The following is a 25134-nucleotide window of genomic DNA, read 5'->3' on the forward strand; positions in this document are numbered from 1 at the left end:
AATACTGTATGTCAACACTGGAAACAATGTGGCCCCTTCTCTGTAAAACCTCAGCCACTCAGACAGAGGATTAAACCGCTGTTTCTCATCTATTTATTCTCAAGTGACAACTGTGCAAAGCCTAACAACGAGTTAGAACATGTCTAAATGAAAACAAAATTGTATTACTCTGGAACTTCATATTTTCATATCCCTACAGTAAATCTACTAAAAATTGGTCAGGGAAAAAAGACCAATCTGGTTTCGGCCAACCAAGACCTGGGGGACCAGATAACCCTAAACTGTTGCGTTGCTAGTTAGAAACTGTACTGTAAGCAGAAGTCCTGTTTCCTTATCCAAGTGCAAAGTTATGACTGGCTTGTGGTTTTCCTGAACGACCATCCAGATCCACTACGTGACTGCTGGTGACCCTGGGCAACAGCATGCAATGTGGTCTCCGGAGGAAAGAGCAAGTCGCTTGGCAGAACATTACGAACCATGAAAAGGAAGCAGCCTCCCCATCCAGACTCTTCTAGCTTCATTCCCTTTTATGTTTAAACTGAGAGGTTTAAACAAAAACAAAACATAAATGAAAACCTTTGGTGTCACGCCAGAGTTCTTCCTGAGCTAAAGGTCTGCCCAGCCCTGGGTGCTCAGGGCACGCCACAGCCTGTAACAGCCGCTCTCTACTAGGGGCCCGTGACACATGTGTTGGAGACCGTGAGATGCTGACCAACAGGTACGAATGGCCACTCGATGACGAGGAAACCCCACTCGTGGGAAGAGCAAGCAGACGTCACCCGTTACCCTGCACGGACACGTGGGCCAAGAGCACAGCACCCACCTCTTGAGCACACAAGGGTCGAAGGGGAAGAAGGTGTCCAGTGGGTTCGTGCAGGTTTGCACCGAGTCCCCTCCAGCTGTGTTTCTAATAACCGGGAGCATCTGGCGATTGTTCCTCTCAATGATCGTGTAGCAGAAAACCAGCTGGTATTTACTGTGGAAGCACAAGACCAAACCACAGACGGGCGGGGTTAACATGGAATTACTCGGCACGGACATGCCCGTGAGTGTGCGACAACTGCTCTGACCACAGAGCTACTCACCCACAGTAAGTGCGAGAAAAGACAACGTGAAAGAGAAAGCAATGCTTTCAGGGTACAGCTTTCTAGGCCTACTATTTAGAAGCTTGCTGATAAGGAGAGAGAAAAGCATGGCCGTCACTCTCAGAACAAGAGTAGGCTTAGATGATTAACAGGCACGGCTCACTAAAAATGTACATATTCGAGGTGGGACTCACAGTTTGCAAAATTACATAAGTGGTCTATTTTTGCTGTTTGTAAGAGAATAAAGGAGTTCAGGATTTACGGACAGGACAGTGGGTACTGAGGGACAGACTTGGCTACTGAAGCCATGAGAGCTTTACTAGATGCACCTACAATGACACCCCTGAGCTGCTGTTCCCAATTCTGAAAACCTAACAACCTAAATCCCAACAAAGGATCAATTAAAAAAAAAAATCAATAGGGGCACCTGGGTGGCTCAGTCGGTTAAGCGTCCGACTTCAGCTCAGGTCATGATCTCACCGTCGGTGAGTTCAAGCCCCGCGTCGGCCTCTGTGTGGACAGCTCAGAGCCTGGAGCCGGCTTCGGATTCTGTGTCCCCCTCTCTCTCTGCCCCTCTCCCACTCATGCTCTGTCTCTCAAACCTAAATAAATATTTAAAATTCAAAACTAAATAAATATTAAAAATAAGCTTATAAAAAGGAACAGAGCATCACAGAGCAGTTAAAATCCAAATGCAATTGTATGGGTCGATGCGAATCTCAGAACCACCAAGTCAGCAACAGCAGCTGGCACAGAATGACACAGGAAGTCCACCCCTTGTTCTCGGCCTGACATCTCACCGGGGAGCAACCCTGCCACCCCAGCCCCGTGCCCATAGCCTGCTGGACAGTCCGCTCGCCGAGGGAGGCCCTCTCGTTCCGGCCCAGGAACGCTGTCGGGCACCCGCCCTGCTTCACTCCATCTGCTTCTTCCCACCTTCCTGCTACGTGCTGGGACCCTTCACCTGCCGAGTGTTCTTACTTGTTGTCTATTCCTTTCCTTGATTCTGTTACCATTTTTGAGATCTTGGGACAGACACAGCACCGTGAACTCTATGACCAGCAAAGGAAAAATAAACTTCCCTAGTAGGAGCAGCAAGTGGTCTAAAGGAGACCAAAGGATGGAATCTTTGTCTTCTAACAGAAGAGACTCTTAAGTGTTCAAGTTTTTAAGCTATGACCCTAACCTGAGTATCCTTGACCAAGGGCTCAAAGTCTGCAACTCGCCATGCGCACGAAGCAAACTAACTCGGGGAACGCCAGGCCGCCAGCAGGCGGGTGCAGCTCTGCTGACATCTAGCCCAGCGTCTCACAGGTCGCTCCAGCTCTCCCGGCCTCCGCCTCCCCGTTCTTAAACAGGGTCTCACCACGTCGGCCCCAGGACTGTGAGGACGCGGTGAAGTCTGTGTGAAGGGCTTCCGAGTGTGTGGGAGCTGGAGCCCCGGGCCCGAAAGAAGGGCCCCGCGCCGGCCCATCGCCTGCTGCTGCGCAGCCCTCTCTCGCGTCCAGTCCATCTGCATTACTCTAATGAACGTCTCTGGTCTGTACCGCCCAGCGTTCTGGCTGCCTCACTTTTCAAAGTGCCGAGGCTTTTCCTGAATTAGCGTCCTCAAATAAATAGCAGCAATTTCCAATACCACCCAAGTAAAACCAAAACCCTAACTGTAGCATTTCCTGTACATACTGCATTACTGGTTTTTACATGTTTTATGGTTATTAATTTCGATGAATAATTTCACAGAAATTTAATGAAACTTTACATGATTAATATAAAGTTGTTTCTAAATAATTTCCACCAATAAAATATAAATAACTTACCTTGTGATTGCAGCAAAAAAGTTGACTACCGAAGGCAGACAAATCTTCAGAGGATTTAGCTGACTCATCACTATACGTTCAAAATTTAGACTCTGAAGGTATCTCAAACCTTTGATTAAAAAACAAAACATTTTTAAAAAGTACAAACATAACAGTCCAAGTATCTTTAAGCAGCACAGAGTATTTCACGTTTAAAAAAAACTCCACGGATCTACGTGCAGACATGCTTTAAGTAAAGGTTCACATGGTCATACAAGGCAGAGCTAGACGCAAGGCCTCTAGGCTTAACCACACCCGCTCAGGCCTCTTCACCTTCTAAAGAAAACCAGGTATTCTTTCAAAGACCCAGGAAAGAAGCACACATCCCTAGTGTGCTATGAACTTACCTGACAATTTGGGATTCAGATTCTTTTAAGCTCAGCACACGTGGAGCTTACAGAGAAAAACACTCATGATTTGATTTCAGTTAACCATGAAATCCCTACGAAACTGAGGTAACAAAAGGAGGCTCCACCCTAGAGGTCCGGACCGAACCACCTGAAATGCCTCCTTCCCGCCTTCCCCACACAGACACGTGTGCCGATATGACAGCAGCCAGCCACCAGCGGGACCCGCACAGCTGAAAGCGTGCCACCCAAGGGGGTGACAGCTGCTTGTACTTCATTCAGGTGCTGTGCTGGGTTTTTACAAGGAAGCCAGGGAGGCAAAATAAGAATGAGATCCCGCTCTCCTGGAACAAGAAACTAAAATTCTCTCCTATGCTGGTAAGACTAAGACACCATATCTACTTCAAAAGGCAAACAAACCCACCTGTGCTTAAGCAAATTTTTTTAGGAGATTCTTTGATGGTTTATTTTTAAGTTTTACTGACTTAAGTGACATCTACACCCAAAACGGGGCTCAAATTCATGACCCTGAGATCAAGAATTGCATGTTCTTCCGGGTAAGCCAGCCAGGCTCTCCACCTTTGATGTATATTTTGATAAAAATGACAAATAAAGGGATAGTGTCACAGCTTACAAGAAATACATCTTCTTTACCAAGTCTCATATCATTTATTTATACAAAAAAAAAAAGACGACACTTCCCCTTCATTGCACTAACCCTTGCCCTATTCCTGGTTTATACAACTGATTTTAACCCCCACGTCTTTTCAGAAGCAGCAGGATATAAGTAAATCCATACACTGCAACACACACAACTGTCAGCTTAGAGCTGTGGTTCTCAGCACAAGGCAGCTGTGTCCCCGTGAGGACCCGCAGCAGGTCCCGGAGAGTTTCAGTCGTCACGAAAGAGTGAGGACAGGGTGCTAACTCCCCACAGCGACCAGGGCGGCCCCCACAGCAAAGGGTTCTCCAGCCCCAAATGTCAGAGAGTGAGCAAATGTGATTTAGAGGAAAGAGCCTAGTGATCCATTTGAATTTTTCATGCAAATAAACAAAACCATTTATACGGACTTCACTGGCATTGTTCTTGTTACGCTAACCTAACAAACCAGCTTCCTCCGGCAGAGTTAAATTCGACACAGCGCTTAGAAATTAGCAAGAGTGAAAACCGGAAGATTAACACTAAAGTCCTTAGATAAAGCAGCATCCCTGTTCTACTCACAAGCTTTAGAATCATATTCCCCTGGTTTTCAGTTCTAACCCTCCCAGTCAATACCCTACGTGTGCCTAGCTCCCCCTGGGAGGGGGAGACACCCGCCCTCGCGGCCCATCAGTGACAGCAGGAAGCATCGCCAGGCGTCCCCTCTAACGAAGGGCACCCTGGTGGGTCATAATCACTCTGGAACCCACCCTCTAAAACACGGGTGCGCATCTCAAATCCATCCACTGCGAAAGAGGGGGCTTGAAGGATGTAGGGGGCTAAGGGCTGCCTGAAATTTTGGGTACAAGTCTGACTGCATTCCGCCTCCACTGTTCTCATCAAACTCTCCAAAAAGTAACGACTCTCCATTCTAAAGGGTGACAAGCATTCATGGAAAATCCAGTTCACATCCATCAATCCCACATCACTGACCTTCTTTGAGGTTTCCACCTAAAAGCTGCTTGTGTCTGAAAACAAAAGTGTAGAACACAGCTTGGCAGGCTGAATAAAATGGTCCGTGGAGAGCAACGTCACAAAACGCCTTTGTTCCCGAATCCTGGTTATTAAGGTATATGTGCAGCCAGTTAACCAAAAGATCTAGGCATGATTTTACAGTACTAGAGAAAAGAAAAATTCAAGTCAACTTCATATGCCTCATAAAAACAGAAGAGTACAGAAAAACACAAGGGTGACATAAAAACACACAACCGGCTCTCGTCAAAAACTAAGAGAAGTAGGTCTACAGGCCTCTCGATCTGTTCCCCAGGGGCACAGAGTGGGCGGAAAAGGACAGGCGGGCAGAAGGCAGCTTTTCAATGACAAGGCAGGGTGTCCAGACCTTCTAGGAACAACAGGCAGGCCCCTAAGGATGGCTGAGGTCCCAAGGGATGGACACCACTCTCTCCTCACTCTGAAGGACTTCTCTGATGGCCTCCTGCCCTCTCAAGACAACATGGCCAAGGAGTAAGGCACATTTGCCAACATCTGACAAGGGAAGGGCAGCCTGGCTGACTCCACCGTTCCCTACAGGGCTCTCCCTACAAGGTTCTGATGAAGTCCTATGGCCTACAACTTGGGACAGAGGGACACATGGCTTTTAGTTCTGAGAGAAACATTTTTTAAATAGCCTCCATGCCCAAAGACATCTTCATGGGTCACTGGGAGAAGCAGGCCTAGAGCTGGCCTCCTAAATAGATCTATTACCTTTAAAAGACTTTTGTCTTCAGCTTTAACAGATACAAGTGATTCAGAATGCAAATGAAAAATGACAAACCTATAAAAAGAATTAAAACAGTATACAACGCTGTACGATATCCACGAAGACAAATGGATCTTCATGTTCAAGTGCAACCATGCAAAACATGACAAAAGCTTTCCATATGAGGTTTTATATCTAAAGGGGAAATTTTATTCTCCTTCTGGAAATATAAACATCGTGCATAGTGTGGAAGAACAGATTTCCTCACTTGAAAGTCAGACTCAAAAAAAACATGAGGCAGGTGTTTCTCTGATTTAAGACAATGCTATAATCTTTTTAAAGCATGACATGGAAAAGCACTTGAAAATGGGGTTACTTACATAAGAGGAATAAATTTAGCTCTTGCCAAAAAGCTTCCAATATAATTTCCAGCAGCTTGCCTGATGATGGCAGGATTATTTGGATCCTGCAATTTTTTCCAGAGATGCTCCAAAAACGCTTCTGCAAATCCCTATAAAAATAGAAGGTATTGCTCTAATCTTTCTTAATGTTTAAGAAATTCTGGCTACTGGAATCCTAAGATTTGAACTCACCAATAGAAGAAAGTGCTAGTATCTCACACTGCTAGTGAAGCAATACAGTTATCATCATTCAGATTTGTAGGATACTGTGAGATAACACTGGTAAAAACCAAAGGTGTTCCCCAGCATTAAAAAAGATCCCGAAGGAGCTGAACATCAGACTCAACCCTCCAGACTTCAGTCTCAGCGACAGGGCTCTGGAGGCCACACAAAAGCCCTACGAGTGACTCAATGGTTAGCCAGAATGGGAAACCAGCAGTAAGCCCCAGCCACGTGAAGCCATGCGGCAGTACCTGCCAGAACATCAAGGATTCGCCCAGTCTCTGACTGCACATACTGAACTTAACCAGAAACAGAAACACAGATCAAAGTTCAGTGTTTGACTAATTATGCTAATCATAGAAAAAAAGACTAAGCTTCTTTTTAGCAAAGGACACAATCACCAATTTCTCCCAAAGAGCTCTTTTCGTTTTTTAAGTATTTATTTATTTTGAGAGAAAGAGCGGGGGGAAGCAGAGAGAGGAGGGAGAGAATCCCAAGCTCTGCCCTGCCAGCACAGAGCCCGATGTGGGGCTTGAACTCACGAACCATGAGATCATGGCCTGAGCCAAAATCAAAGGTCAGCCGTTTAGCCGACTGAGGCACCCAGACACCCCCCAAATAGCTCTTTTCACAAGTTATTAACATGTACTTTGGGAAGAAGTGAATTTAACCTTCTTATCCATGCCCAGTACCCTCCTGACCGCTCTAGGAAGCTACACAAGAATCGCAAGTAAAGAGTTTTCACCATACTTTCATTTTTTTCCAAAACAGAAAGCCAAAGCCTAAAGATTTAGAATTCTGGGTTTAGAAACTGTTTGGGGCTTGTGAGGATCAACTGAGAGGACATAACACTTAACAGATTCCAGGGGCTTTTCACAGCAAAGGCTCCAACTAAGGGCAAGGACACCGCCTAGGGGACCAAATGCAGAATGGCACCTTCAGAGCACTTGGCACAGCTGAGCTGGCGGGTGTTGGCGGGCAGCAGCAACGCCGCCTGCTCTTTCCAGCTCTTTCCACATGTTCCACAAACTACTTTATCAGGGGCTCTGGTAAAGTGAGCCCAAGAAAAAGAAATACCTCGTGTCTCCCTTCCCTAACCCTCCAACCCCCATTTTTGAAGGGGAAATCACGGGCAAGAACACACGAAGGTAAGCTAAAGCTGCCCCAGGACTCACCAATTTAAAGCTGCAGAGGTAAAACATGAAGAACTGTACGTGGCAGGAGGCGTGGGTGGGCAACAGAAGTTTGTCAAAGATGGTTACCAGGTCTCGATATAAATCCTTTGTTTTGCTGTTATCTATCTTACCTAGAGAGAAAATGTGCCATTTCAGCTCCACACATTTTTTTTTAAGCTGTCACTTTCATTTCCCAAATTTTTAAAAATAAACCACCACTAAGGAACATCTCCCATTAAGCTATGATTAAAACTAAATGCCATTTTTATTTTGCACAGATTTTCCATTTTAACTGTGACAATCCAGCACTGACAACAAAGCAGACCCTCACCTCACATGCTGCTGTGATGCCGTAAATATGAAGCCCTTTTTTTTTTAACGTTCTATTTATTTACATTGAGAGATAAAGCACGTGCAAGCAGGGGAAGGGCACAGGAGGAGGGGAAAGAGGGTCCCAAGCAGGTTCCGCACCATCAGCAGAGCCCAAGGTGGAGCTCAATTCACAAACTGACATCATGACCTGAGCCAAAATGAAGAACTGACACTTAACTGCCCAGGCACCCCAATATGAAGCTCTTCTAAAAGGCAATTTTACTATGTATGTGACAGAAGGCCTTTGATCCCCTAATCCTACTGCTAGGAACTTACCAAACAGATACCTGGACACATACACACAAGAATGTTCATTACATGTTTATAATGGCACAAACGGGGTGGCGAACAAGACCAGTTAAATCCACATGACCAAAAGCCCGCTGGAAGAACAGTGAATGGTCCGAGAAAATGTCCGTAACAGGTGAAAAAGGCAGATTATGAAACTCTGCGTATAGCAGAACTCTCAAACCCAATGAAAACACACTCCTAAATATATACAAGCTAACAGCGAAAAAAAAAACCCATATATCAAAATGCTAACAATGGTACTCTGAATAGTACAAATGTGGACATTTAAGTTTTCTTTTTTGGGGCATCTGGTGGCTCTGCCAGGTGAGCATCTGACTCTGGATTTCAGTTCAGGTCATGTTATGGTTCGTGGGTTCGAGCCACACATCAGCCTCCACAGTAACAGCATGGAGGCTGCACAGAACTGTCTCCCTCATTCCCTCTCTGGCCCTCCCACCCGACCCTGTGTGCATGCACACAATCTCGCTAACTCAAGATAAACTTTAAAAATAACAACAGGGGCGTCTGGGTGGCTCAGTCGGTTAAGCATCGACTTCGGCTCAGGTCATGATCTCACGGTTCGTGGGTTTAAGGCCCGTGTCGGGCTCCGTGCTGACAGCTAGCTCAGAGCCTGGAGCCTGTCTCGAATTTTGTGTCTCGCTCTCTCTGACCCTCCCCTGCTCATGCTTCTCTCTCTCTCTCTCAAAAATAAACAACATTAAAAAATTTTTTAATAAAAACTTATTTTTTAATTTTAATAAAATATTAATAAATTGCCTTTAATTCTTTCCTTTAATCCTTTCCAAATATTCTCTAATCAACTGCACTACCTTTATATATATAACAAAAGATTAAAGAATGAACACAGTCAATTCAGATTAATTCTGTGAATCATTCATTAATCTTCACAACAGAAGGGAAGAATCCTGTTTTCAGGACAAAGCTCTAGACAAACAGTTCCAGGATAGCAAGCGCACCAATCGGTTCACTACGGTACTGACACCCGGCCCAGCACAGCACAAGACCTCTAACCTGTGACCCCAAGCACCGCGCACCATATGCCACACCCTTAGATGCTGTCGACAACTCGAGGGTGATCTGATCTCCACCTCAAAGTGACCAAACTCCATACAGAACCCTTGACTACAACAGTCAGTGAAAGGTTCAGGGGCTTCGAAGAGAAACAGAGCTGAGGCTAAATCCAGTCCCACCACGCTGGAGCTGTGTCACACTGGCGGGACTCCATCTCTCTACCGCCTCCTCTCCTCCTCCTCAGGACAGTCACTTTTACAGCGTTCCTACCAGTACCAGGTAACATAAGAGAAACACCCAGCACGCAGCCAGGCACCCGGCAGTTGCTCAACAGCAGCTACTGTGACTACTGCGGGTCGTTACCATCTACGCGGCAGACGTCCTTAATGTAGGACAGAAGCAGAGACAGCAGGACGTCCAGGCGCTCGGCTACGGGATGTGCCATACAATCGAGCCTTTGTGGCTCAGCCTTTGTTTCACGGTCAGGGTCTTCATCCTCATCCTGTGAAGATGGAGGAAAAACTGACATTAGAAACTGTAATAAGAACAGTTAAGTGGAAAAATTCTCAGAGGTGATTGTTTCTTTTTTTTTTTAAGTTGTATTTATTTAAGTAATCTCTATACTCAACACAGGGCTCAAACTCACGATCCCAAAATCAAGAGTCGCAAGCCAGCCAGGTGCTCCCCCCAAAATAAAGCAAAGACACAGGCCCTGGCTAGGCAGGAGCTCCCCAGAGGTGTGACTCAGAACCACAGAATTCAAACCAGAAGCAGATTCAGAGCCCAGCCTGACTCACATCTAGAAGAACCCGCAGACCAAGGCCGTGCCAACGCCGCAGCTCTCCCCCAGCGCCTGGAACACAGCGCCTGCTGGGCGCCGCTGGCATCCAGGGCTCCTCTCCCAGGACAGAGCACCCCTGCCCCAGCTGCCGTGAGCGCTGGTGGCCGACAACATCTCCAGAGAACCGCCCCCACACCCCCTCCTGCCCGCCCCGTCCGGAATGACCAGCTGACAGCAGGTCACAGGAGGCCGTCTCCCTGCGATCAAGCTGGAGTCAAGTCTATGGCGCCACTGCCCGCCGGGGTCACCACGTTGGGTCACCACGCTGTAGTCAGAACTCTCCCTCCAGGTTCCTTCTCCTGCCCTTTGTCCCTAAATGCCCCCCTCAGGCTCTCCTCCGGTGAACCCTGCCCCAGGCAGAAGTACTCCATTAAGGCATAACTTGTAAAATAAAGAAATCACAAAGGGACTTTTCTACTTATCACTCCCTCGAAAACATATGTGCTTTCCGGAAAAAAAAAAAAAAAAAGCAGAAAGAACAAAAATTAAGAATAAAAACGAAATCTACTTCACCAAAACCAAATTCACAGCCATGGAAAGAAACGAACTCTCCTGGGCAGTAAGCAACATGACAGCAGCTACGCTGGTTAAGTGTCTGACTCTTGATCTCGGCTCAGGTCACAGTTTGTGAGACTGAGCCTCTGCCTCAGGCTCTACACTGAGTATGGAGCCTGCTTGGGATTCTCCCTCTCTCCGCCCCTCCCCAACAAGCACACTCTTTCCCTTAAAAAAAACAAAACCTTTTTCAAGTTGGCTAGACTGAACTACCGTTTTAACCCAAAGCCTCGCAGAAGGAGCCCGGCCCCCGCCCTGTGGAACGAAGACCCGGGCGCTCGCGCTGTCTGCGGGCCTGACCATGCTGAAGAGCGCTTCCGCGGCCTCCGTCCCGCCGCCAGCCTGGGGGGCTGCTTCCTCGGCATCCTCAATGTCCTGCCGGGACGCGTTCACCTACGTGACAGCACAGGGGTGGAAAAGAATAAGAACACTGAAGACACAACTATTGCACTTCATTTGGGACTGGACTCACATACTCTAAAGGGTGCACACGAGCGCCCTTCCCAGCACCGTAACTCAATACACAAGCACGGAGAAAATCCATGCCCCGGTCTGGGCCCTGAAGGAACTTCCGAGACTACAACCCAAAGGCCCTCCACTACATAACTCTACAAAATCATTAGGATCTGTCGTGTGCTGGTCTGAGTCAACCTCAACAAAGTGGACATCCACTGCGACTCTTACTACGCACAACACTCACATAACGTGTTGTACTCCAAAGCATATCCTCAATCCACTGAGCAGGAAAATGACAAAATGCAAGTCAAAATTGAATTACTGAATATTCATTGTGGTATATGACCTCTCAGACAACCTAGTTTAACACACCATTCAAATCCTGCCTCTTTTACTATCATACATGACTTCCTTCCTAAGTGTACTCTAGAACGTTCTGAAAGTAGGTACCAGAGGTGAGCAGCGCGTCAGCCGGCCCCCTTCCAGCCCTCATTCTCCCCAGTGTGGCTGCTCTCCCCCTTCCCTCACAGCAACTCACCCACAAACCTCAAGTCTCCCCTCACCCGGCTCCATCCCCTCCTCCCTCCCTCATCAAGGCCTCCACCAGCCCCACCCGCCAACCATCCACACTCTGCCCTGAAATGCAGCTGCTCCCTCCAGTGACACGGTAGCAGACTACCTCCTAATCACCAGACCCAAGGACTCCCGTTTTGTTCATCCTCCTTAAAAATGTCACTGACCAAGCCCTTCCTGCTTCCAGATCCTCCCTGGGCCTCCGTACCCGTTTCCCTCCCGCACCGGATCACACTCCCTCTCTCCTTTGACGGCACAGGTTTACTCTCAGTCCCCTAGAGGCAGCCAACCCTGCCTGCTGCGTATTCTCCACCTGGCTCCCCAGCTGCACCCCAACCCACCCGAAATGGAGTTCTTCCTCCTCCAACCTCCTCCCGACCTTCCCCCTTGACCTTCCCCCTTACCGCTAACGGCCGCGCCAAACTCTAGTCCACGGAGAGCTCCCTCTCTTACCCTCCACTTCCCTACTTCCAGTCCAGTCTCAAGGACCAGTTCGCCTTTCCTCCCCGATGTCACTAGAACCCACCACTTTCACTTATTCCCTCTGCACCCCACTGCAGACCTTTTAAAAAAAGAGTATAAAGAATTCAACATTATTTCCTTAGGAATGCCCTCCTGACCCCCTCACGTTACATCAGGCTCTCCAGCACATAACGATGGATGTATTCCATTTATAGGATTTACCACGACTGTACTTTCTTTTTTTTAAATGTTTATTTATTCTTGAGAGAGAGAGGCATAAAGAGAAAGAGAGGGCATGAGCAGGGGAGGGGCAGAGAGAGAGGGAGACACAGAATCTGAAACAGGCTCCAGGCTCTAACCTGTCAGCACAGAGTCTGACATGAGGCTCAAACTCACGAACCCTGAGATCATGACCTGAGCCAAAGTCAGACGCTTACCTGGCTGAGCCCCCCAGGCGCCCCACGACTGTACTTTCACATGTGCGTGACCATCTAGTTAATGCCTTGTTCCCCAACCACGAGATGCGACTAACCACCAGCACATCCATCAAGTTTAAAAAATGTTCAAAGAAATGAATCAAAGGTGGAAATGTGGATTCTTCCCCATTGTTGCTACCATCGCTTCACATACCATGACTACATATATTTAATCAACGCAAATCAACGAGAAATACAGATTACCAAATACTTACATCCAACTTGAGTAACTTTTCAATCACGAGTTCTAGAATTTCATGCCTCAAGGTTGGAAAATATACACTAATTCTTAGCAAGTTATGAACATAACATTCCTAAAACATAAAAAGACAAAAAACTTCAACAGAGAATAAATGTTTCAAAATTAGGTAAGCAAAACATCAATTACACAATCTTTAGTTTCTTAAGTTCATTTATTTTGAGAAAGACAGCGAGCGAGCAGGGGAGGAGCAGAGAAGGGGGGAGAGAGAATCCCAAGCAGGCTCTAGACTGTCCATGCAGAGCCCCATGCAGGGCTCAAACTCACAATTCAAGAAATCATGATCTGAGCCAAAACCAAGGGCCAGACCCTTAACCCACTGAGCCACTCATGTGCCCCAAGAGTTCTTTGTATATTCTTGATCTACTCCTTGACACAATACATGATTTGCAAGCCCGTTGCTTGGTTTTCACTTGCTTGAAAAGTGTCCAATGCAGGAAGCACAGCTGTTTAATTTTAATCAAGTCAAACTTGTCTGGTTTTCTGTGGCTGCTTGTGCTTTAGGCATCCTATCTAGAAACTGCTGCCTAATTCCAGATCATAAAAATGTTCCCCTACATGTTCTTCTAAGAGCTGTTTTTAGCTTACATTTAGGTCTTTCCTTCATTTTGTTTGGGTGGGGGAGAGGGACTCTGCTCTACCTCATCCTTTGCATGTAGATTTCCACTTGTCCCACAACCATTTGTGGAAAAGATTATTCTTTTCCTCCATTGAACTGTCTCATACAACTGGCTTGTGTGTACTGAGCTTACATTCTATAACCAGGCTGAACTCATTTTAGTTCTAATAGTGCTTCTGAGGAATCCTTAGGATTTTTCTAAATGTTAAGATCACATTATCACAAATAGAGACAGTTTTACTTCTCTCTGACCTGGATATCTTCTCCCTTTCTTGCCTAACTGCCCCTGCTAGAACCTGCGGTCCATGCTGTACAAAAATGGCAAAAGCAGGGGCTCCTGGGTGGCCGTCGGTTGAGCGTCTGATTCTTGATTTCAGCTCAGGTCATGATCTCAACAGTTCATGGGTTCAAGTCCCGAGTTGGGCTCTGATGTGGAGCCTGCTTAGGATATTATCTCTCTCTCTCTCCACCTCACTTTCCCCCCCCACCCCATGCTCTCACTCTCTAGCAAAAATAAACTTTGAGGCGCCTACGTGGCTCAGTCGGTTAAATGTCTAACTTGCTTTTGGCTCAGGTCATGATTTCAGTTTCATGAGTTTGAGCCCTATGTGGGATTCTGTGCTGCCAGCACAGAGCCTGCTTGGGATTCTCTATCTCCCTCTCTCTTTCTGCTGCCCACCCCCCCGCCCCTCACACTCTCTCAAAAATACAATTAAACAAACAAACATGTTTTAAAAGGGAGCGAAAGGAGACATCCTTGTTTTGTTCCGTATGGTAAGGGAAAGCTTGTCGTCATTCACCAGAGTGTGATATTACGTGTGAGTTTTCCATGTGTCCTTTCTCAGGTTCACACAGTCCCCTTCTGTTTTTGTCATGAAAAGGTTTTCGTGTCTGTCAAATGCTTTTCTGCATCTGCTGAGATGACCATGTGGTTGCTATCATCTATTTTACAGACATGGTAGTTACATTAGCTAATTTCAACGGGTATTAAATGAACCATCCTAGGATAAATTTTACTTGATCATAGTGCATAACTCTTTTTATGCTGCTAAATAGAGTTTTCTAGTGTGTTGAGGATTTTTTCATCCACATTAATAAGAAATGCAAGGTTTATAATATTCCACTTGAAGGAGACTACCACATACATTAGCAAAACTTACTAACTCCTTACTTCATAGACTACGTTTTTTGAGAGAGTATGCACGCACCCACGTGTACACATGAGCCGGGGAGCGAGAAAGAAAATCTCAAGCAAGCCTCATGCTTAGTGTGGAGCCCAACTCAAGGTTCGATCTCATGACTGCAAGATCATGACCTAAGCCAAAATCAAGTGCCGGATATTTAACCAACTGAGCCACCCAGGAATCTCTTACAATACCTTATTTAGAAAAAAAAAAAAAAAAGCTATGCCCAAGGAAACTACTACAGAAGGTTCTGCCTTCATGTTCAAATAAGGCATGTTTCCAATTGGTAATACATAAACTATTACTTCTAGTGATTTTTATCTGTATAATCAATAAGCCTATTCAGATATTTCTGAAATGGACTCTGCCCTTGACTTGCATAAGGGAAAAAGGCAATGGGGATCCACAGTCAGTTCCTAATAAAGGAAGCTGGGTCAAACTCTTAGTCTTGCGTTTAATCTGAGACACCTACTAAGAAAAACACATAACATGACCTAAAAATAACTCCCAACTTTTCCATTATTTCCCCCATGAAATGACTTCTTACCAATGTTCTCTCTGATTTTCGAACAAAGGGAAATTTTTCCACCAGTATTGGCATAAGAAACCACGGTGTCCTAATTAGAAAATAAAAAAACAAAAGGAAATCAACCAATCCATGTTAACTGGAGCAAATGTGGACGCAAAAGGCAATGGTAATCACTATCTCAAGTAACTGCAACTTAAATGCATAGCTTCAGAGAAAATGTATGGGAAAATAATCTATTAACTTTGGTATCAACAGCAAATTAAAGGAGAATTCTTATTCCTACAAAAGCAATAGAGTTTCAGTTTAAAACTTAAAATGTTTCCCACAGCATGCCCATGTATTACTTTGAAAACAAGAAAAAGTTATCAACTTGGGTAATTTTTAAGTTAGCAAATAATAAACTTACAGAGGAAACTTGAAGTCCATTCCCCCCAAAAGAAATTTAAACTTCTCTTAGAACTATAATTTTTTATCTTTTGAAAGAAAAATTTTTGATGTTTACGATTACTGAGACAGAAACACAGATAAGTGGGGGAGGGGCAGAGAGAGGGACACACAGAACCCGAAACAGGCTCCAGGCTCTGAGCTAGCTGTCAGCACAGAGCCCGATGTGGGGCTCGAACCCACGAACCGTGAGATCATGACCTGAGCCAAAGTCAGACGCTCAACTGATGGAGCCACCCAGGCACCCCAAAACTTAATTTTTTAAAAATTAAAATGTAATCAACATCACAACCACAATTCTTACTGACACAGCAATGACACAGGCACATGGGGGTTGCTCATTGAAAATTACCAGACACAGTATCTGTTGAAGGTAAAAGCGGAACTGCAGCCACCACCACACACACTTCAGAGAGTGTGCATCCAAGTTCTCAGTAATTTAAATAATATTAAGTCAGTCGTTCTTATATTAATTTTTAAGTAACTTAAACAATGAAAGACAACAGAAAACTATGATGCCGTATTTTGTAGGAGGTGATGTTGACACAGGCTACAGAAACACGTAGCCTACAACCTGAGTTTTGACGCTATGAACATAGTAATTTCCTACTAATTGAGTCTCATTTTTTTGAGACTTAATGACCATGATCCAAAAACCAGTAACAGGATACTCACGATGGGACATATCTTGCTATTATTTGCAAGGCTCTGTGACAGGTGTCAAAAGTGGCGGGAAGATCTACAAGGAGAAAAGTGAGAGTATGAGCATAAAAGTAAAGTCGAAAACTGAGAAGGTATGTATTTTAAGCTACAGACACCCACTAACCAAAACGGAGTCATTTATTAGCAAAATGTTAATTTGAAGTATTTTTCTCCAACACCAACTTTCAACAGAGACTAACTGGACTAATTAAATAGCAAAATGTTAATTTGAAGTATTTTTCTCCAACACCAACTTTCAACAGAGACTAACTGGACTAATTAAATAAATAACGTGCCAAGAGCGGCTGACACATTCATGCTAAAGGTATTAAGAATGTTCCATGAGGCTGCCCTTGGCTGCTGCCTGCCCGTTAGAACAGCTCCTGGGGCCACCCTGCATTTCCTCACTGAGCACACATTCTCTCGCATTCTGTAAGGCACAGGCGGCATCCCTCGTTTTAATCCCCTTTATACTTACTATCGTCTTCATCATCAGAATCCGAAACATCTACATCACCTTCCTTAATGACCACTCGGGCTTTGTGAGGGAAAAACAAGATACGTTATTCTTTTTGTCACTGACCTAAACAATCAATGACCTAAACAATCAACAGCTACACAAAAAAGTGATTTTTTCCACTGTCCAAACTTAGTACAATAATTTATACCCCCCCCCAAAAAAATCCAAGTAACCTTACAGATAAGCTAAAAATGTCTGAGTTCTAAGACTTCATCAAAATCTCATTAATGTAAATTACAACTAAAAAAAAAAATCACAGCAACAAATCCAGATGCTTCTACAGACATCACTATAGAAAACAGACAGGTACCAAAACTGCTAACAGGCAGCTCAGAATTGTCCATGTTGACACGATGCCCACAGTGTTCCGAGGTGGTATATTAATAATGAGCTACTTTAAAAATGAAAATGCAAAGAGAACCACTTACGAGGTACAAAATGTGAAGCAATCATGCTGAGACACGGTCTGAGGAAAACAGTCTGCGCTGATACAAGATTACCAAGAAAAGCCAAATACTCCTCCACCACAGTCTGACTTCTATTTAACCACTGCAATCTCTACGGGGGGAGGAAGAGAAAGAGAAAAGAAACATTTTACTGATACAACGTATTCTGTTTCCGAAGTACTGAAATCACATAGAGGAGTCTGAAATAAATGGAAAACTTACCAATAAAATATTGATAAGCTGCTCAAAGTCTTTAGTCAAGTACATGATGGAAGAACGGAATTCTAACAGCCAATTAATGATCTGGTCATCCTTTGGGTGAACAAAGAGAAGTGCTTTCAAAATCACAAATCCTCTAAAATAACTGAAGAGATAATACCTATCTTGCACCAAACATCTACTAATAGTATTTAAATTAGGAGAAAAAAGTCACAAACTTGCACCGAAGCCAAAATGGGAATGAAAATTCAAAACAGAAAGAAGTTACATTTTCCAGTTTTAAAAAAAGGAATGCAGGGGCCTAGGTGGTGCAGTCAGGTTAAGTGTCTGGCTCTTGATTCCAGCTCAGGTCATGATCTCATGATTTATGAGCTTGAGCCTTGCATCAGGTGAGCTCAAGCCCCACTTCGGGTGAGCTCGAGCCCCACTTTGGGCGAGCCCCACTTCACTCTCTCCCACTCTGCCCCTCGTGGGATTCTCTCTCTCTGCCCCTTGCTCACTTGTGCCCTGCCCCCTTTCTCTAAAAAGAAATAAAAGTAAAAAGTAAACAAAAAAATAAAAAATAGAACATATTTCATTTGTATTAACACATACACACACTATACATAAAAAACTAAAACCTGCAATTTCGAAAGAAATGTTTAATGCTAAGACTCAGAACAAGAGGGGTGCCTGGGGGGGGGGCTCAGTTGGTTAAGCATCTGACTTTGGCTCAGATCATGATCTCACAGTTCATGGGTTAGAGCCCCGCACTGGGCTCTGTGCTGACAGCTCTGAGCCTGGAGCCTGCTTCAGATTCTGTGTCTCCCTCTCTCTCTCTGCCCTCCCCTGTTTGCACTGTCTCTCACTCAAAATTAAACATTAAAAAAAATATTTTTTTAAAATAAAGACTCAGCACAAGAAAGGGACATATAAAATAAACAAAAGCAATGTGTTGTAACAGTAGACTATTAACAGACAGTACTGTACTTCTAGTGATAGAGAGCAAGGGGGTAGGGGCAGAGAGAGAGAGAGAGAGAGAGAGACACAGAATCCAAGCAGGCTCCAGGCTCCCACTTGTCAGCCCAGAACCCACAGACCACAAGATCATGACCAGAGCTGAAGTCAAACACCCAACAGACTAAGCCACCCAGGCACCTTGCTTGTAGTGATAGATTTTTTACAGACAGTATTGTACCTATACTGATAAACCATTAACAGACAAGGCTGTACCTACATTTACAGACTATTGATAGGGATTATCATTCAGAACACACCAGATGCCAGGTATGGTGTTCTGTATCATACAAACGCATCTTTTACTAATCCTAACAATGCTGAAAATGGACTCCTGTTATTCCCATTTTATAGCTGAGGAAACTGAGAGTAAGAGAAATGAATAAGCAATCTGACCATTCGAGAAGCTAATAAAGAACCAGGTGCAAACCGGTCTATCTGGGTCAAAGCCTATGCTCCGTCCTCTCCCCCACAATCCCTTGCTCCACACAGAAGCAGCGCACCACCTTCTCCCCACCTTCATCCAACTACCGGCTGCCTTCCATGTGTTATTTGTGACAAACTTCACTGAGACTCCTTCCTGATGAAACCCCAAGAAAGCTAACAGTAAAATAAAGTAAATCACAACTCACTTGCACCATGGTAATTTCATATGTCCACAACCTCTAAGGATACGTTAAGTGGCTTAACCAAGGCCTGAAGCAGTGAAGACAAGCTAAATTATGTGCAAATAAAAATACGTTAACTCAATCCTATTTCTTTTCTGCTAAAAAAATTAAAAAGTGTAACAAAATCATAAAGATAGAATTTAAACTGCTGCATTTTCTAAAGTAACGAGTCACGCGGTCTTTAGTACTTTAGTACTGAACCATTATTCAAAGCAAATTACTTACAACACTCTCTGAACTAATAAAGACACAACTGATGCATTTCTTGGTATGTGAAGGTACCAAGGAGAAGTGCCGGTAACAAAAAATACACTGGGACACAAAGAAAATGGCCTTTGAACCGACAGAAGAACGTGAGGGTGTGGGAAAGCTTGATAGAGCGCGCCAGTGCTGCGTCTGCAGAGTGGGTATTCTCTGGCGGCTACACTCCTCACGGAGGGACAAGGACGTGTTCAGAAGACCAAAGTACAGCTCCGGCTAGAGGAGATGGCAAGCAAGCCAACAGTAAGTCTGGGAACCGAGGAGGGGCCAGATAAGGACCAGAGTCCTTGTAGGCCGGATCTGTGATTAGGAAGATCTGCTGGAAGGGGGGGCACGGAGTGAACAAACACCTACGTGCTTAGAGAGAACCAAGGAAAGTTCCACTGAAGAGGACACCTCAGCTGGATCTCAAAGAGTGGGAGTTTAGTAGATCAAGTAGTACTAACAGTGAACACTAATATAGTAATTGCCATGCCAGGTGCTGTGCGAAAATTTTCACATAGATTAACCCCTTTAATCCTGACAACCGTTCCACCAGTAGTAGGTGCTGCCACTGGTTCCCGTTTTATAGATGGGGACACTGAGGCACGGAAGCGCAGCAAATCTGCCCTCAGTTACAAAGCCAGTGAGGGAGGGGAGCCAGGTAGCCAGAGCCCGTGCTCACACAGATAGGAAATAAAGTGGAAAAATAGCAGCTGCGAAGAAACGGCACAAGCAAAGAGATAAAGATGAAAAGAAGTAATGCCCCGCGCTGGTTGTAGAGATTACTTAAAAAACATTTTTTTTTCCAATTTAAAAAAAAAAAAATGAAAAGATGTGGCAAATTCATGGAATAAAGTACCTAGCGAGCTTAAACACATAAACAATGTCGCAGACCGTGCTAAGAAGCTCTTACTTCCTGCAAAAGACATGAGGTTTTCTGACAGGACAGTGACTGGTTTAGCATGTGCTTTAGAGATGAGTTAGGCTGCACTGTGGAGGGTAAAACTGGTGGGGGGCGCGGGGGGGGGGGAAGGACTGTGAGACAGAGAAGTGGAACCTAGGTAACCTACAGGAATTAAGGGAAGGATCCAGACAAGAGCACCAACAAGGCAAGAAGTCTTTAAGGATGTTTTTTTTCCTCCAAAGGCCCTGGCGAATCAATGGCATCAATGGACACAAGGGGTGAGAAAGCCCCCAAGTTCCTAGCCCGAGAACAAGGTGAGCATGCAATCGGTTAAGCATAGAATGAAGGCTGCAGAGGAGCGGGCTCGGGGGAGAGAGAACGCCAAGTGTGGCGCACCGGCATGACTTAGGGCTGGTCTGGGGCCCATAAGAGCCATCTGAGCTCTAGATACAAATCTGGAAGTTATAAGGACACAGTGAATCCCAAAGCCTAGAGGGCATTAGGAGATCACACAGGAAGGATCATCTGCAAATTAAGACCCCGTCACAAGAATGATTAAAGGGAAGTGATAAGAAGACGGGGAGATCTTAGAACCCAAAGGAAATGTTTCACGAAGTGAGCCGCCAAGGGCGCCTGGTGGCTCAGTTGGTTAGGCATCGAACTCTTGGTTCGCCTCAGATCATGAATTTGCAGTTCGTGAGTTCGAGTCCCACATAGGGCTCCAAGCTGACAGTTCAGAGCCTGCTTGGGATTCTCTCCCCCAAGCCCACACCTCCCTCACACTCTTTCAAAATAAATAAACTTAACAGCAGCAAAAAAGTGGGCAGCCAACAGCATCAACAGCTAGAAGGATTTAGTGTGAGGCTTGAAAAAAAGTCCACTGAAACGAGCATGTCAGAAACCATCTGTCACAAAATCACAGCAACGGCTCTCACAGCGGATTCAACATGCACAGGCAGTGAAAGTGCGCACTGTCAGCACGGATGTCAGCTAACAACTGCAAAGCCCTCTGTCAGGCAGTGGCTGTTCCAAATGTTTCTCACACATTAGCTCACTGGATCCTGGAAAACCGCTACATTTAAAATACCTCTATCGTTTTGCTGACTTTGTAAAGACGAAACAGACGCAGAGGTTAAACAAGCTGCCCTCGATCACACACACACACACACACACACACACACTGCGAAGCAGCAGAGTAACAATTTTACTGCAGGCGATCTGCCTACCTCCACCATTCTTTCCAAAACTGGGCAGTAAGGGAAGAAAAGGGAAACAAAACTTACTCAGTTGTGACTACGTGATAGGTAGGTATTTAGAAAGGTACACCTCTTGAAACATTTCTGAAAATGCTTAAAAGAGTAATATCTTGAAAGACAAGTCATCTTTTGTTTTCGCTTTAGCATCGGAGAGACCTGAGAGTTGCATGCAGCATAGAGGAAAGAGATTCTAGGAAATGGGGTGCTGGGGCGGCTCAGTTGGTTAAGCATCCAACTTCAGCTCAGATCACACTCTCAGTTTTTGAGTTTGAGCCCCACATCGGGCTCTGTGCTGACAGCTGAGAGCCTGGAGCCTGCTTCAGATTCTGTGTCTCCTTCTCTCCCTGCCCCTCCCCACTCACACTCTATCTCTCTCAAAAATGAATAAATCTTAAAAAAAAATTTTTTTAATAAATAAGTAAACATTAATAAAAATTAGAAAGGGAGGATAAAGCAGGGATTCTCAACTGAAGACCACTGACAGTGAGGACGTGACAGCCCCTTGTTGTGGAGGGCTGCTCTGTGCATTCATGGCTGGAGGTTTAGCGGCGTCCCTGTCATCCAGTCACTAGATGCCAGTAGGACCCCTCCAGCTCCCCAGGTGTGACAACCAAAAATGTTCTCCAGTTTGGCACCATATGTGCCCTGGGGGCAAAAGTGCTCTTGGTTTTGCCCCCTGCATTAACCACTGCAGTAAAGTGAGAGATCCCACAGAGAGCCAGATCGAGAGCGTGGAACAGGACCAAACATGCAAACTCAATCCATCCAAAGTGGCAGTAACTCTGCTAACAATCAAACGTAAAGTCATTACCTTTATGTCCGGATCTGACAGCTGGTTCTTCAACAACTCAAAGTCACTTGTTTCGCCCTATACAAGGACAAAAAAAAAAAAAGTAGTTTTGCTTGCTTCAGTTTCCTATTAAAGATCAACAGTAGGACTTCTAATTGCTAACAAAAGGACCAGCATAACTTTCACACATCAGTTGTGGATTATAAAATCATAACTACAACCATTTACAAACTCACGTTGGTGGAGCTAGGCAGCTTGGAAAAAAAGAAAACGACTACTAAAAGGCTGTTCACATTCAGGTCTCACGGACATCTGAATATCACAGTTGATACTCAAGATACCTTCCATTCGCATATATGCAATTAAATGCTTATATATGAGAAAACAAACATTCCTATTTTCCCTCCGTTGCGAAAATTTAATAGAATCACTTCTAAATTACCACAAAACCAAACCAAAAACAAACAAAAAAAGTAAACCCCCATTGCCAGATCTGGTTTATTGTCCCAAAGCAACATTCAGGTAGTTCTTTCAGAAATAAAACACTCCGACCTAACGATTTTTATTCCAGCACTTGCTAAAGGTTTTTATTAAGATTCTATGTAAATAAAATATTTGAAGATACAAACCTTAGCAAAGAGCTTATGACTCTAATTCTGAGCTGACAGCATCATGCAGAGGGCAAAATGACACCAGGCCTCAACGCTGTCTCCTCTTACCTTTTTGTACTTCAACAGGACTTCGGTCACAGTCCCACCGAACCGAACGGTTTTTCTTGGAGGAGAACTGAAGAAATCATTCTCTAATGTGAGCATATCTGAAAGTCTGTAGAACCAAGATAATCATACTATTAAGTGCAGGACAGAAAATAAGAAAAACCAGAAGAGCCAACACCATTCAGTGGGACTACCGCTAAAGCCTCCTCCCTTCCAGTCTCACCTCCCAATGGTCTTCATTCAGTGATGTAATGATCTTCCCCCAAATTACATCATGCTATCCTACAACGCCCCCCCTCCCCCCAGTTAAACTCTCCAAAGGTTTTCCACCTCACTTAAAATTCAAATCCAAGCTCTTGGCCCTGGGCTTCAATGTCCTACATTAGTCTGGCCCCTGCCTACCTCGCTGGCCTCCTCTCCAACCACCGAACACACTGCAACCACAGTGTCCTTTCTATTCTGCAAACTTGCCAAGCTGGTCGCCACTTCTGTTGCTGTTCGCTCTATGAGAAACACTACTTCTCCGGATCTGGACAGAGCTGGACTCTCGCCCTCATTCAAACTGAAGCTCCAACGTCAGAGGGACCAGTAAAAAGACACCAATCCTCTCTCCTGGTCCCCGTTTTATTTCTTCACAAGCAGGTCATCACTAGCTGAAACCATTCTTTTCCTTTATTTGTCTATTTATTCCCTCCTTAGATCGTAAGCTCTGCTGAGAGCAGAGACGTTGTCTCTTTTGATAAACTACGGTCTCCAGGGTCTAATACAGACTAGAGGTGCTTAATAAACCCCATGAATGATATTATACTAAATATTTTACAAAGTTTTCTTCCTTTAAACAGAGCAGAGTAGTGGGTGCGGGACTGACTCTCAAAGTTGAACCTCAAAATGTTTTATGGGGGTGAGGGGCTTTAAGTGGGAGAAATCAGACTTAAGAAAATGTGTACGTGGAAACAAATTTCAAACACCAACAAAAAAATTAAGCGTCAGTTTGCCATCAATGACAGCATTCTCCTGATTATTCAAACAGCCCAGAGAACTCTCTCCAAATCTACGGGAAGAAAAGGGGGGGGGGGGGGGGAATGAGGTAGTACCGAGGCCTGGGACGCTAAGCGGGAGCCCGCTGGGGAGAAAAGGGGACTCTGGGGCGGAGAACAGACGCATTTTCCCGGCTCCTCTCCCACCTTTACTGCCCGCTTAAGGGCACGGGCTCACTCTCGGGAACTTGAGATGACCCTATACCCGCTGCTGCCAGGACGCCGTCAGCTCTGCCCCAGGCCCTTTCACATCCGCTTTCCTAACCCCGGTCCTAGCCTTTGGTCCCAGATGCGCAGAAGAAAGGGTCCCGGACTCTCACCCAGTCCTCGACGACCCCAGCGTCTTGACTGCAGAGGCCGAGGCTGCCGCATCTCCGTGCAACCGCGTGTGGAGCAGCGGAGCCGCCATTGGGCCCGACAAGCGCGACGACTGCGCCTCTCACCGGAAGTCGTGGGCCTTCCAGCAGCCCCCGTGGCCCGGAAGACGCGCGCACGAGCGGCGGCCTCCAGCCAATCAGGAGCGCCACGTGAGCGCTCGGTGATCCCGGCGGACTAGAGCGCCGCCGCAGCTTTCTCCTCCCCGCCCGGCCTCCGGGCCCCTCCTCTCAGTTGGAGGACTTTCCCCGCCCCCTCCGGTGCGGCTCTGAAAGCAGCAACGGCACTGGGGGTAGAGAGATCCTTGGCGGTTCCGTCCAGCCCTGAGGGTCCTGAAGGAAGGGCAGGGGCCCTCTAGTGGCCGGGTGCCACGAGTATTATCTTTTTGGAGCCAAAGCATCCCTTAATCAAACTGAAGAAACCAAAGCTATGGTTAACAACCGCCCTAAGAGAGATGGGGCGGCCGGGATTCGAACTAGGCTGCTCCATCTAGCATCCTGGGGGGCTCCATACCCTCTACGCTGTCCTCACAGACCTTGGAACTAATCTAATCGCTGAGGAAACGGAGGTTTGATGGAACAATTTACCCAGAAACCTCAGAGCTAAATCAAAGAGACGGGATAGTTTTCAAGAGGGTTAGCCCTTGAACTTACAGCATTTTTAATTAATTCATTAATTTTGAGA

The 25134-nt window shown here is 45.5% G+C and overlaps 1 protein-coding gene across 1 annotated transcript in view; it reads right to left on the reverse strand.

Moving 5' to 3' along the window:
* RRN3 (RRN3 homolog, RNA polymerase I transcription factor) overlaps window positions 1-24502 on the reverse strand; it is a 28362-nt gene extending 3860 nt beyond the window's left edge. The window contains exons 1-16 of the mRNA XM_039233636.1: window positions 24396-24502; window positions 23042-23147; window positions 22344-22400; window positions 17469-17558; window positions 17229-17358; window positions 16759-16818; window positions 16254-16317; window positions 15153-15222; window positions 12759-12857; window positions 10877-10969; window positions 9544-9682; window positions 7486-7616; window positions 6068-6198; window positions 4922-5106; window positions 2903-3011; window positions 824-976 (exon numbers count right to left, since the gene is read on the reverse strand). Of these exons, the coding sequence (XP_039089567.1) occupies window positions 824-976; window positions 2903-3011; window positions 4922-5106; window positions 6068-6198; window positions 7486-7616; window positions 9544-9682; window positions 10877-10969; window positions 12759-12857; window positions 15153-15222; window positions 16254-16317; window positions 16759-16818; window positions 17229-17358; window positions 17469-17558; window positions 22344-22400; window positions 23042-23147; window positions 24396-24484 (1706 nt within the window). The 5' untranslated portion in view covers window positions 24485-24502. The remainder of the gene's footprint in view (window positions 1-823; window positions 977-2902; window positions 3012-4921; window positions 5107-6067; window positions 6199-7485; window positions 7617-9543; window positions 9683-10876; window positions 10970-12758; window positions 12858-15152; window positions 15223-16253; window positions 16318-16758; window positions 16819-17228; window positions 17359-17468; window positions 17559-22343; window positions 22401-23041; window positions 23148-24395) is intronic.
* Window positions 24503-25134: the final 632 nt, after the last annotated feature.

Source organism: Hyaena hyaena, unplaced genomic scaffold (assembly GCF_003009895.1).
Source record: "Hyaena hyaena isolate Hyena2069 unplaced genomic scaffold, ASM300989v1 scaffold_76, whole genome shotgun sequence".
NCBI classification, from domain to species: Eukaryota; Metazoa; Chordata; class Mammalia; order Carnivora; family Hyaenidae; genus Hyaena; species Hyaena hyaena.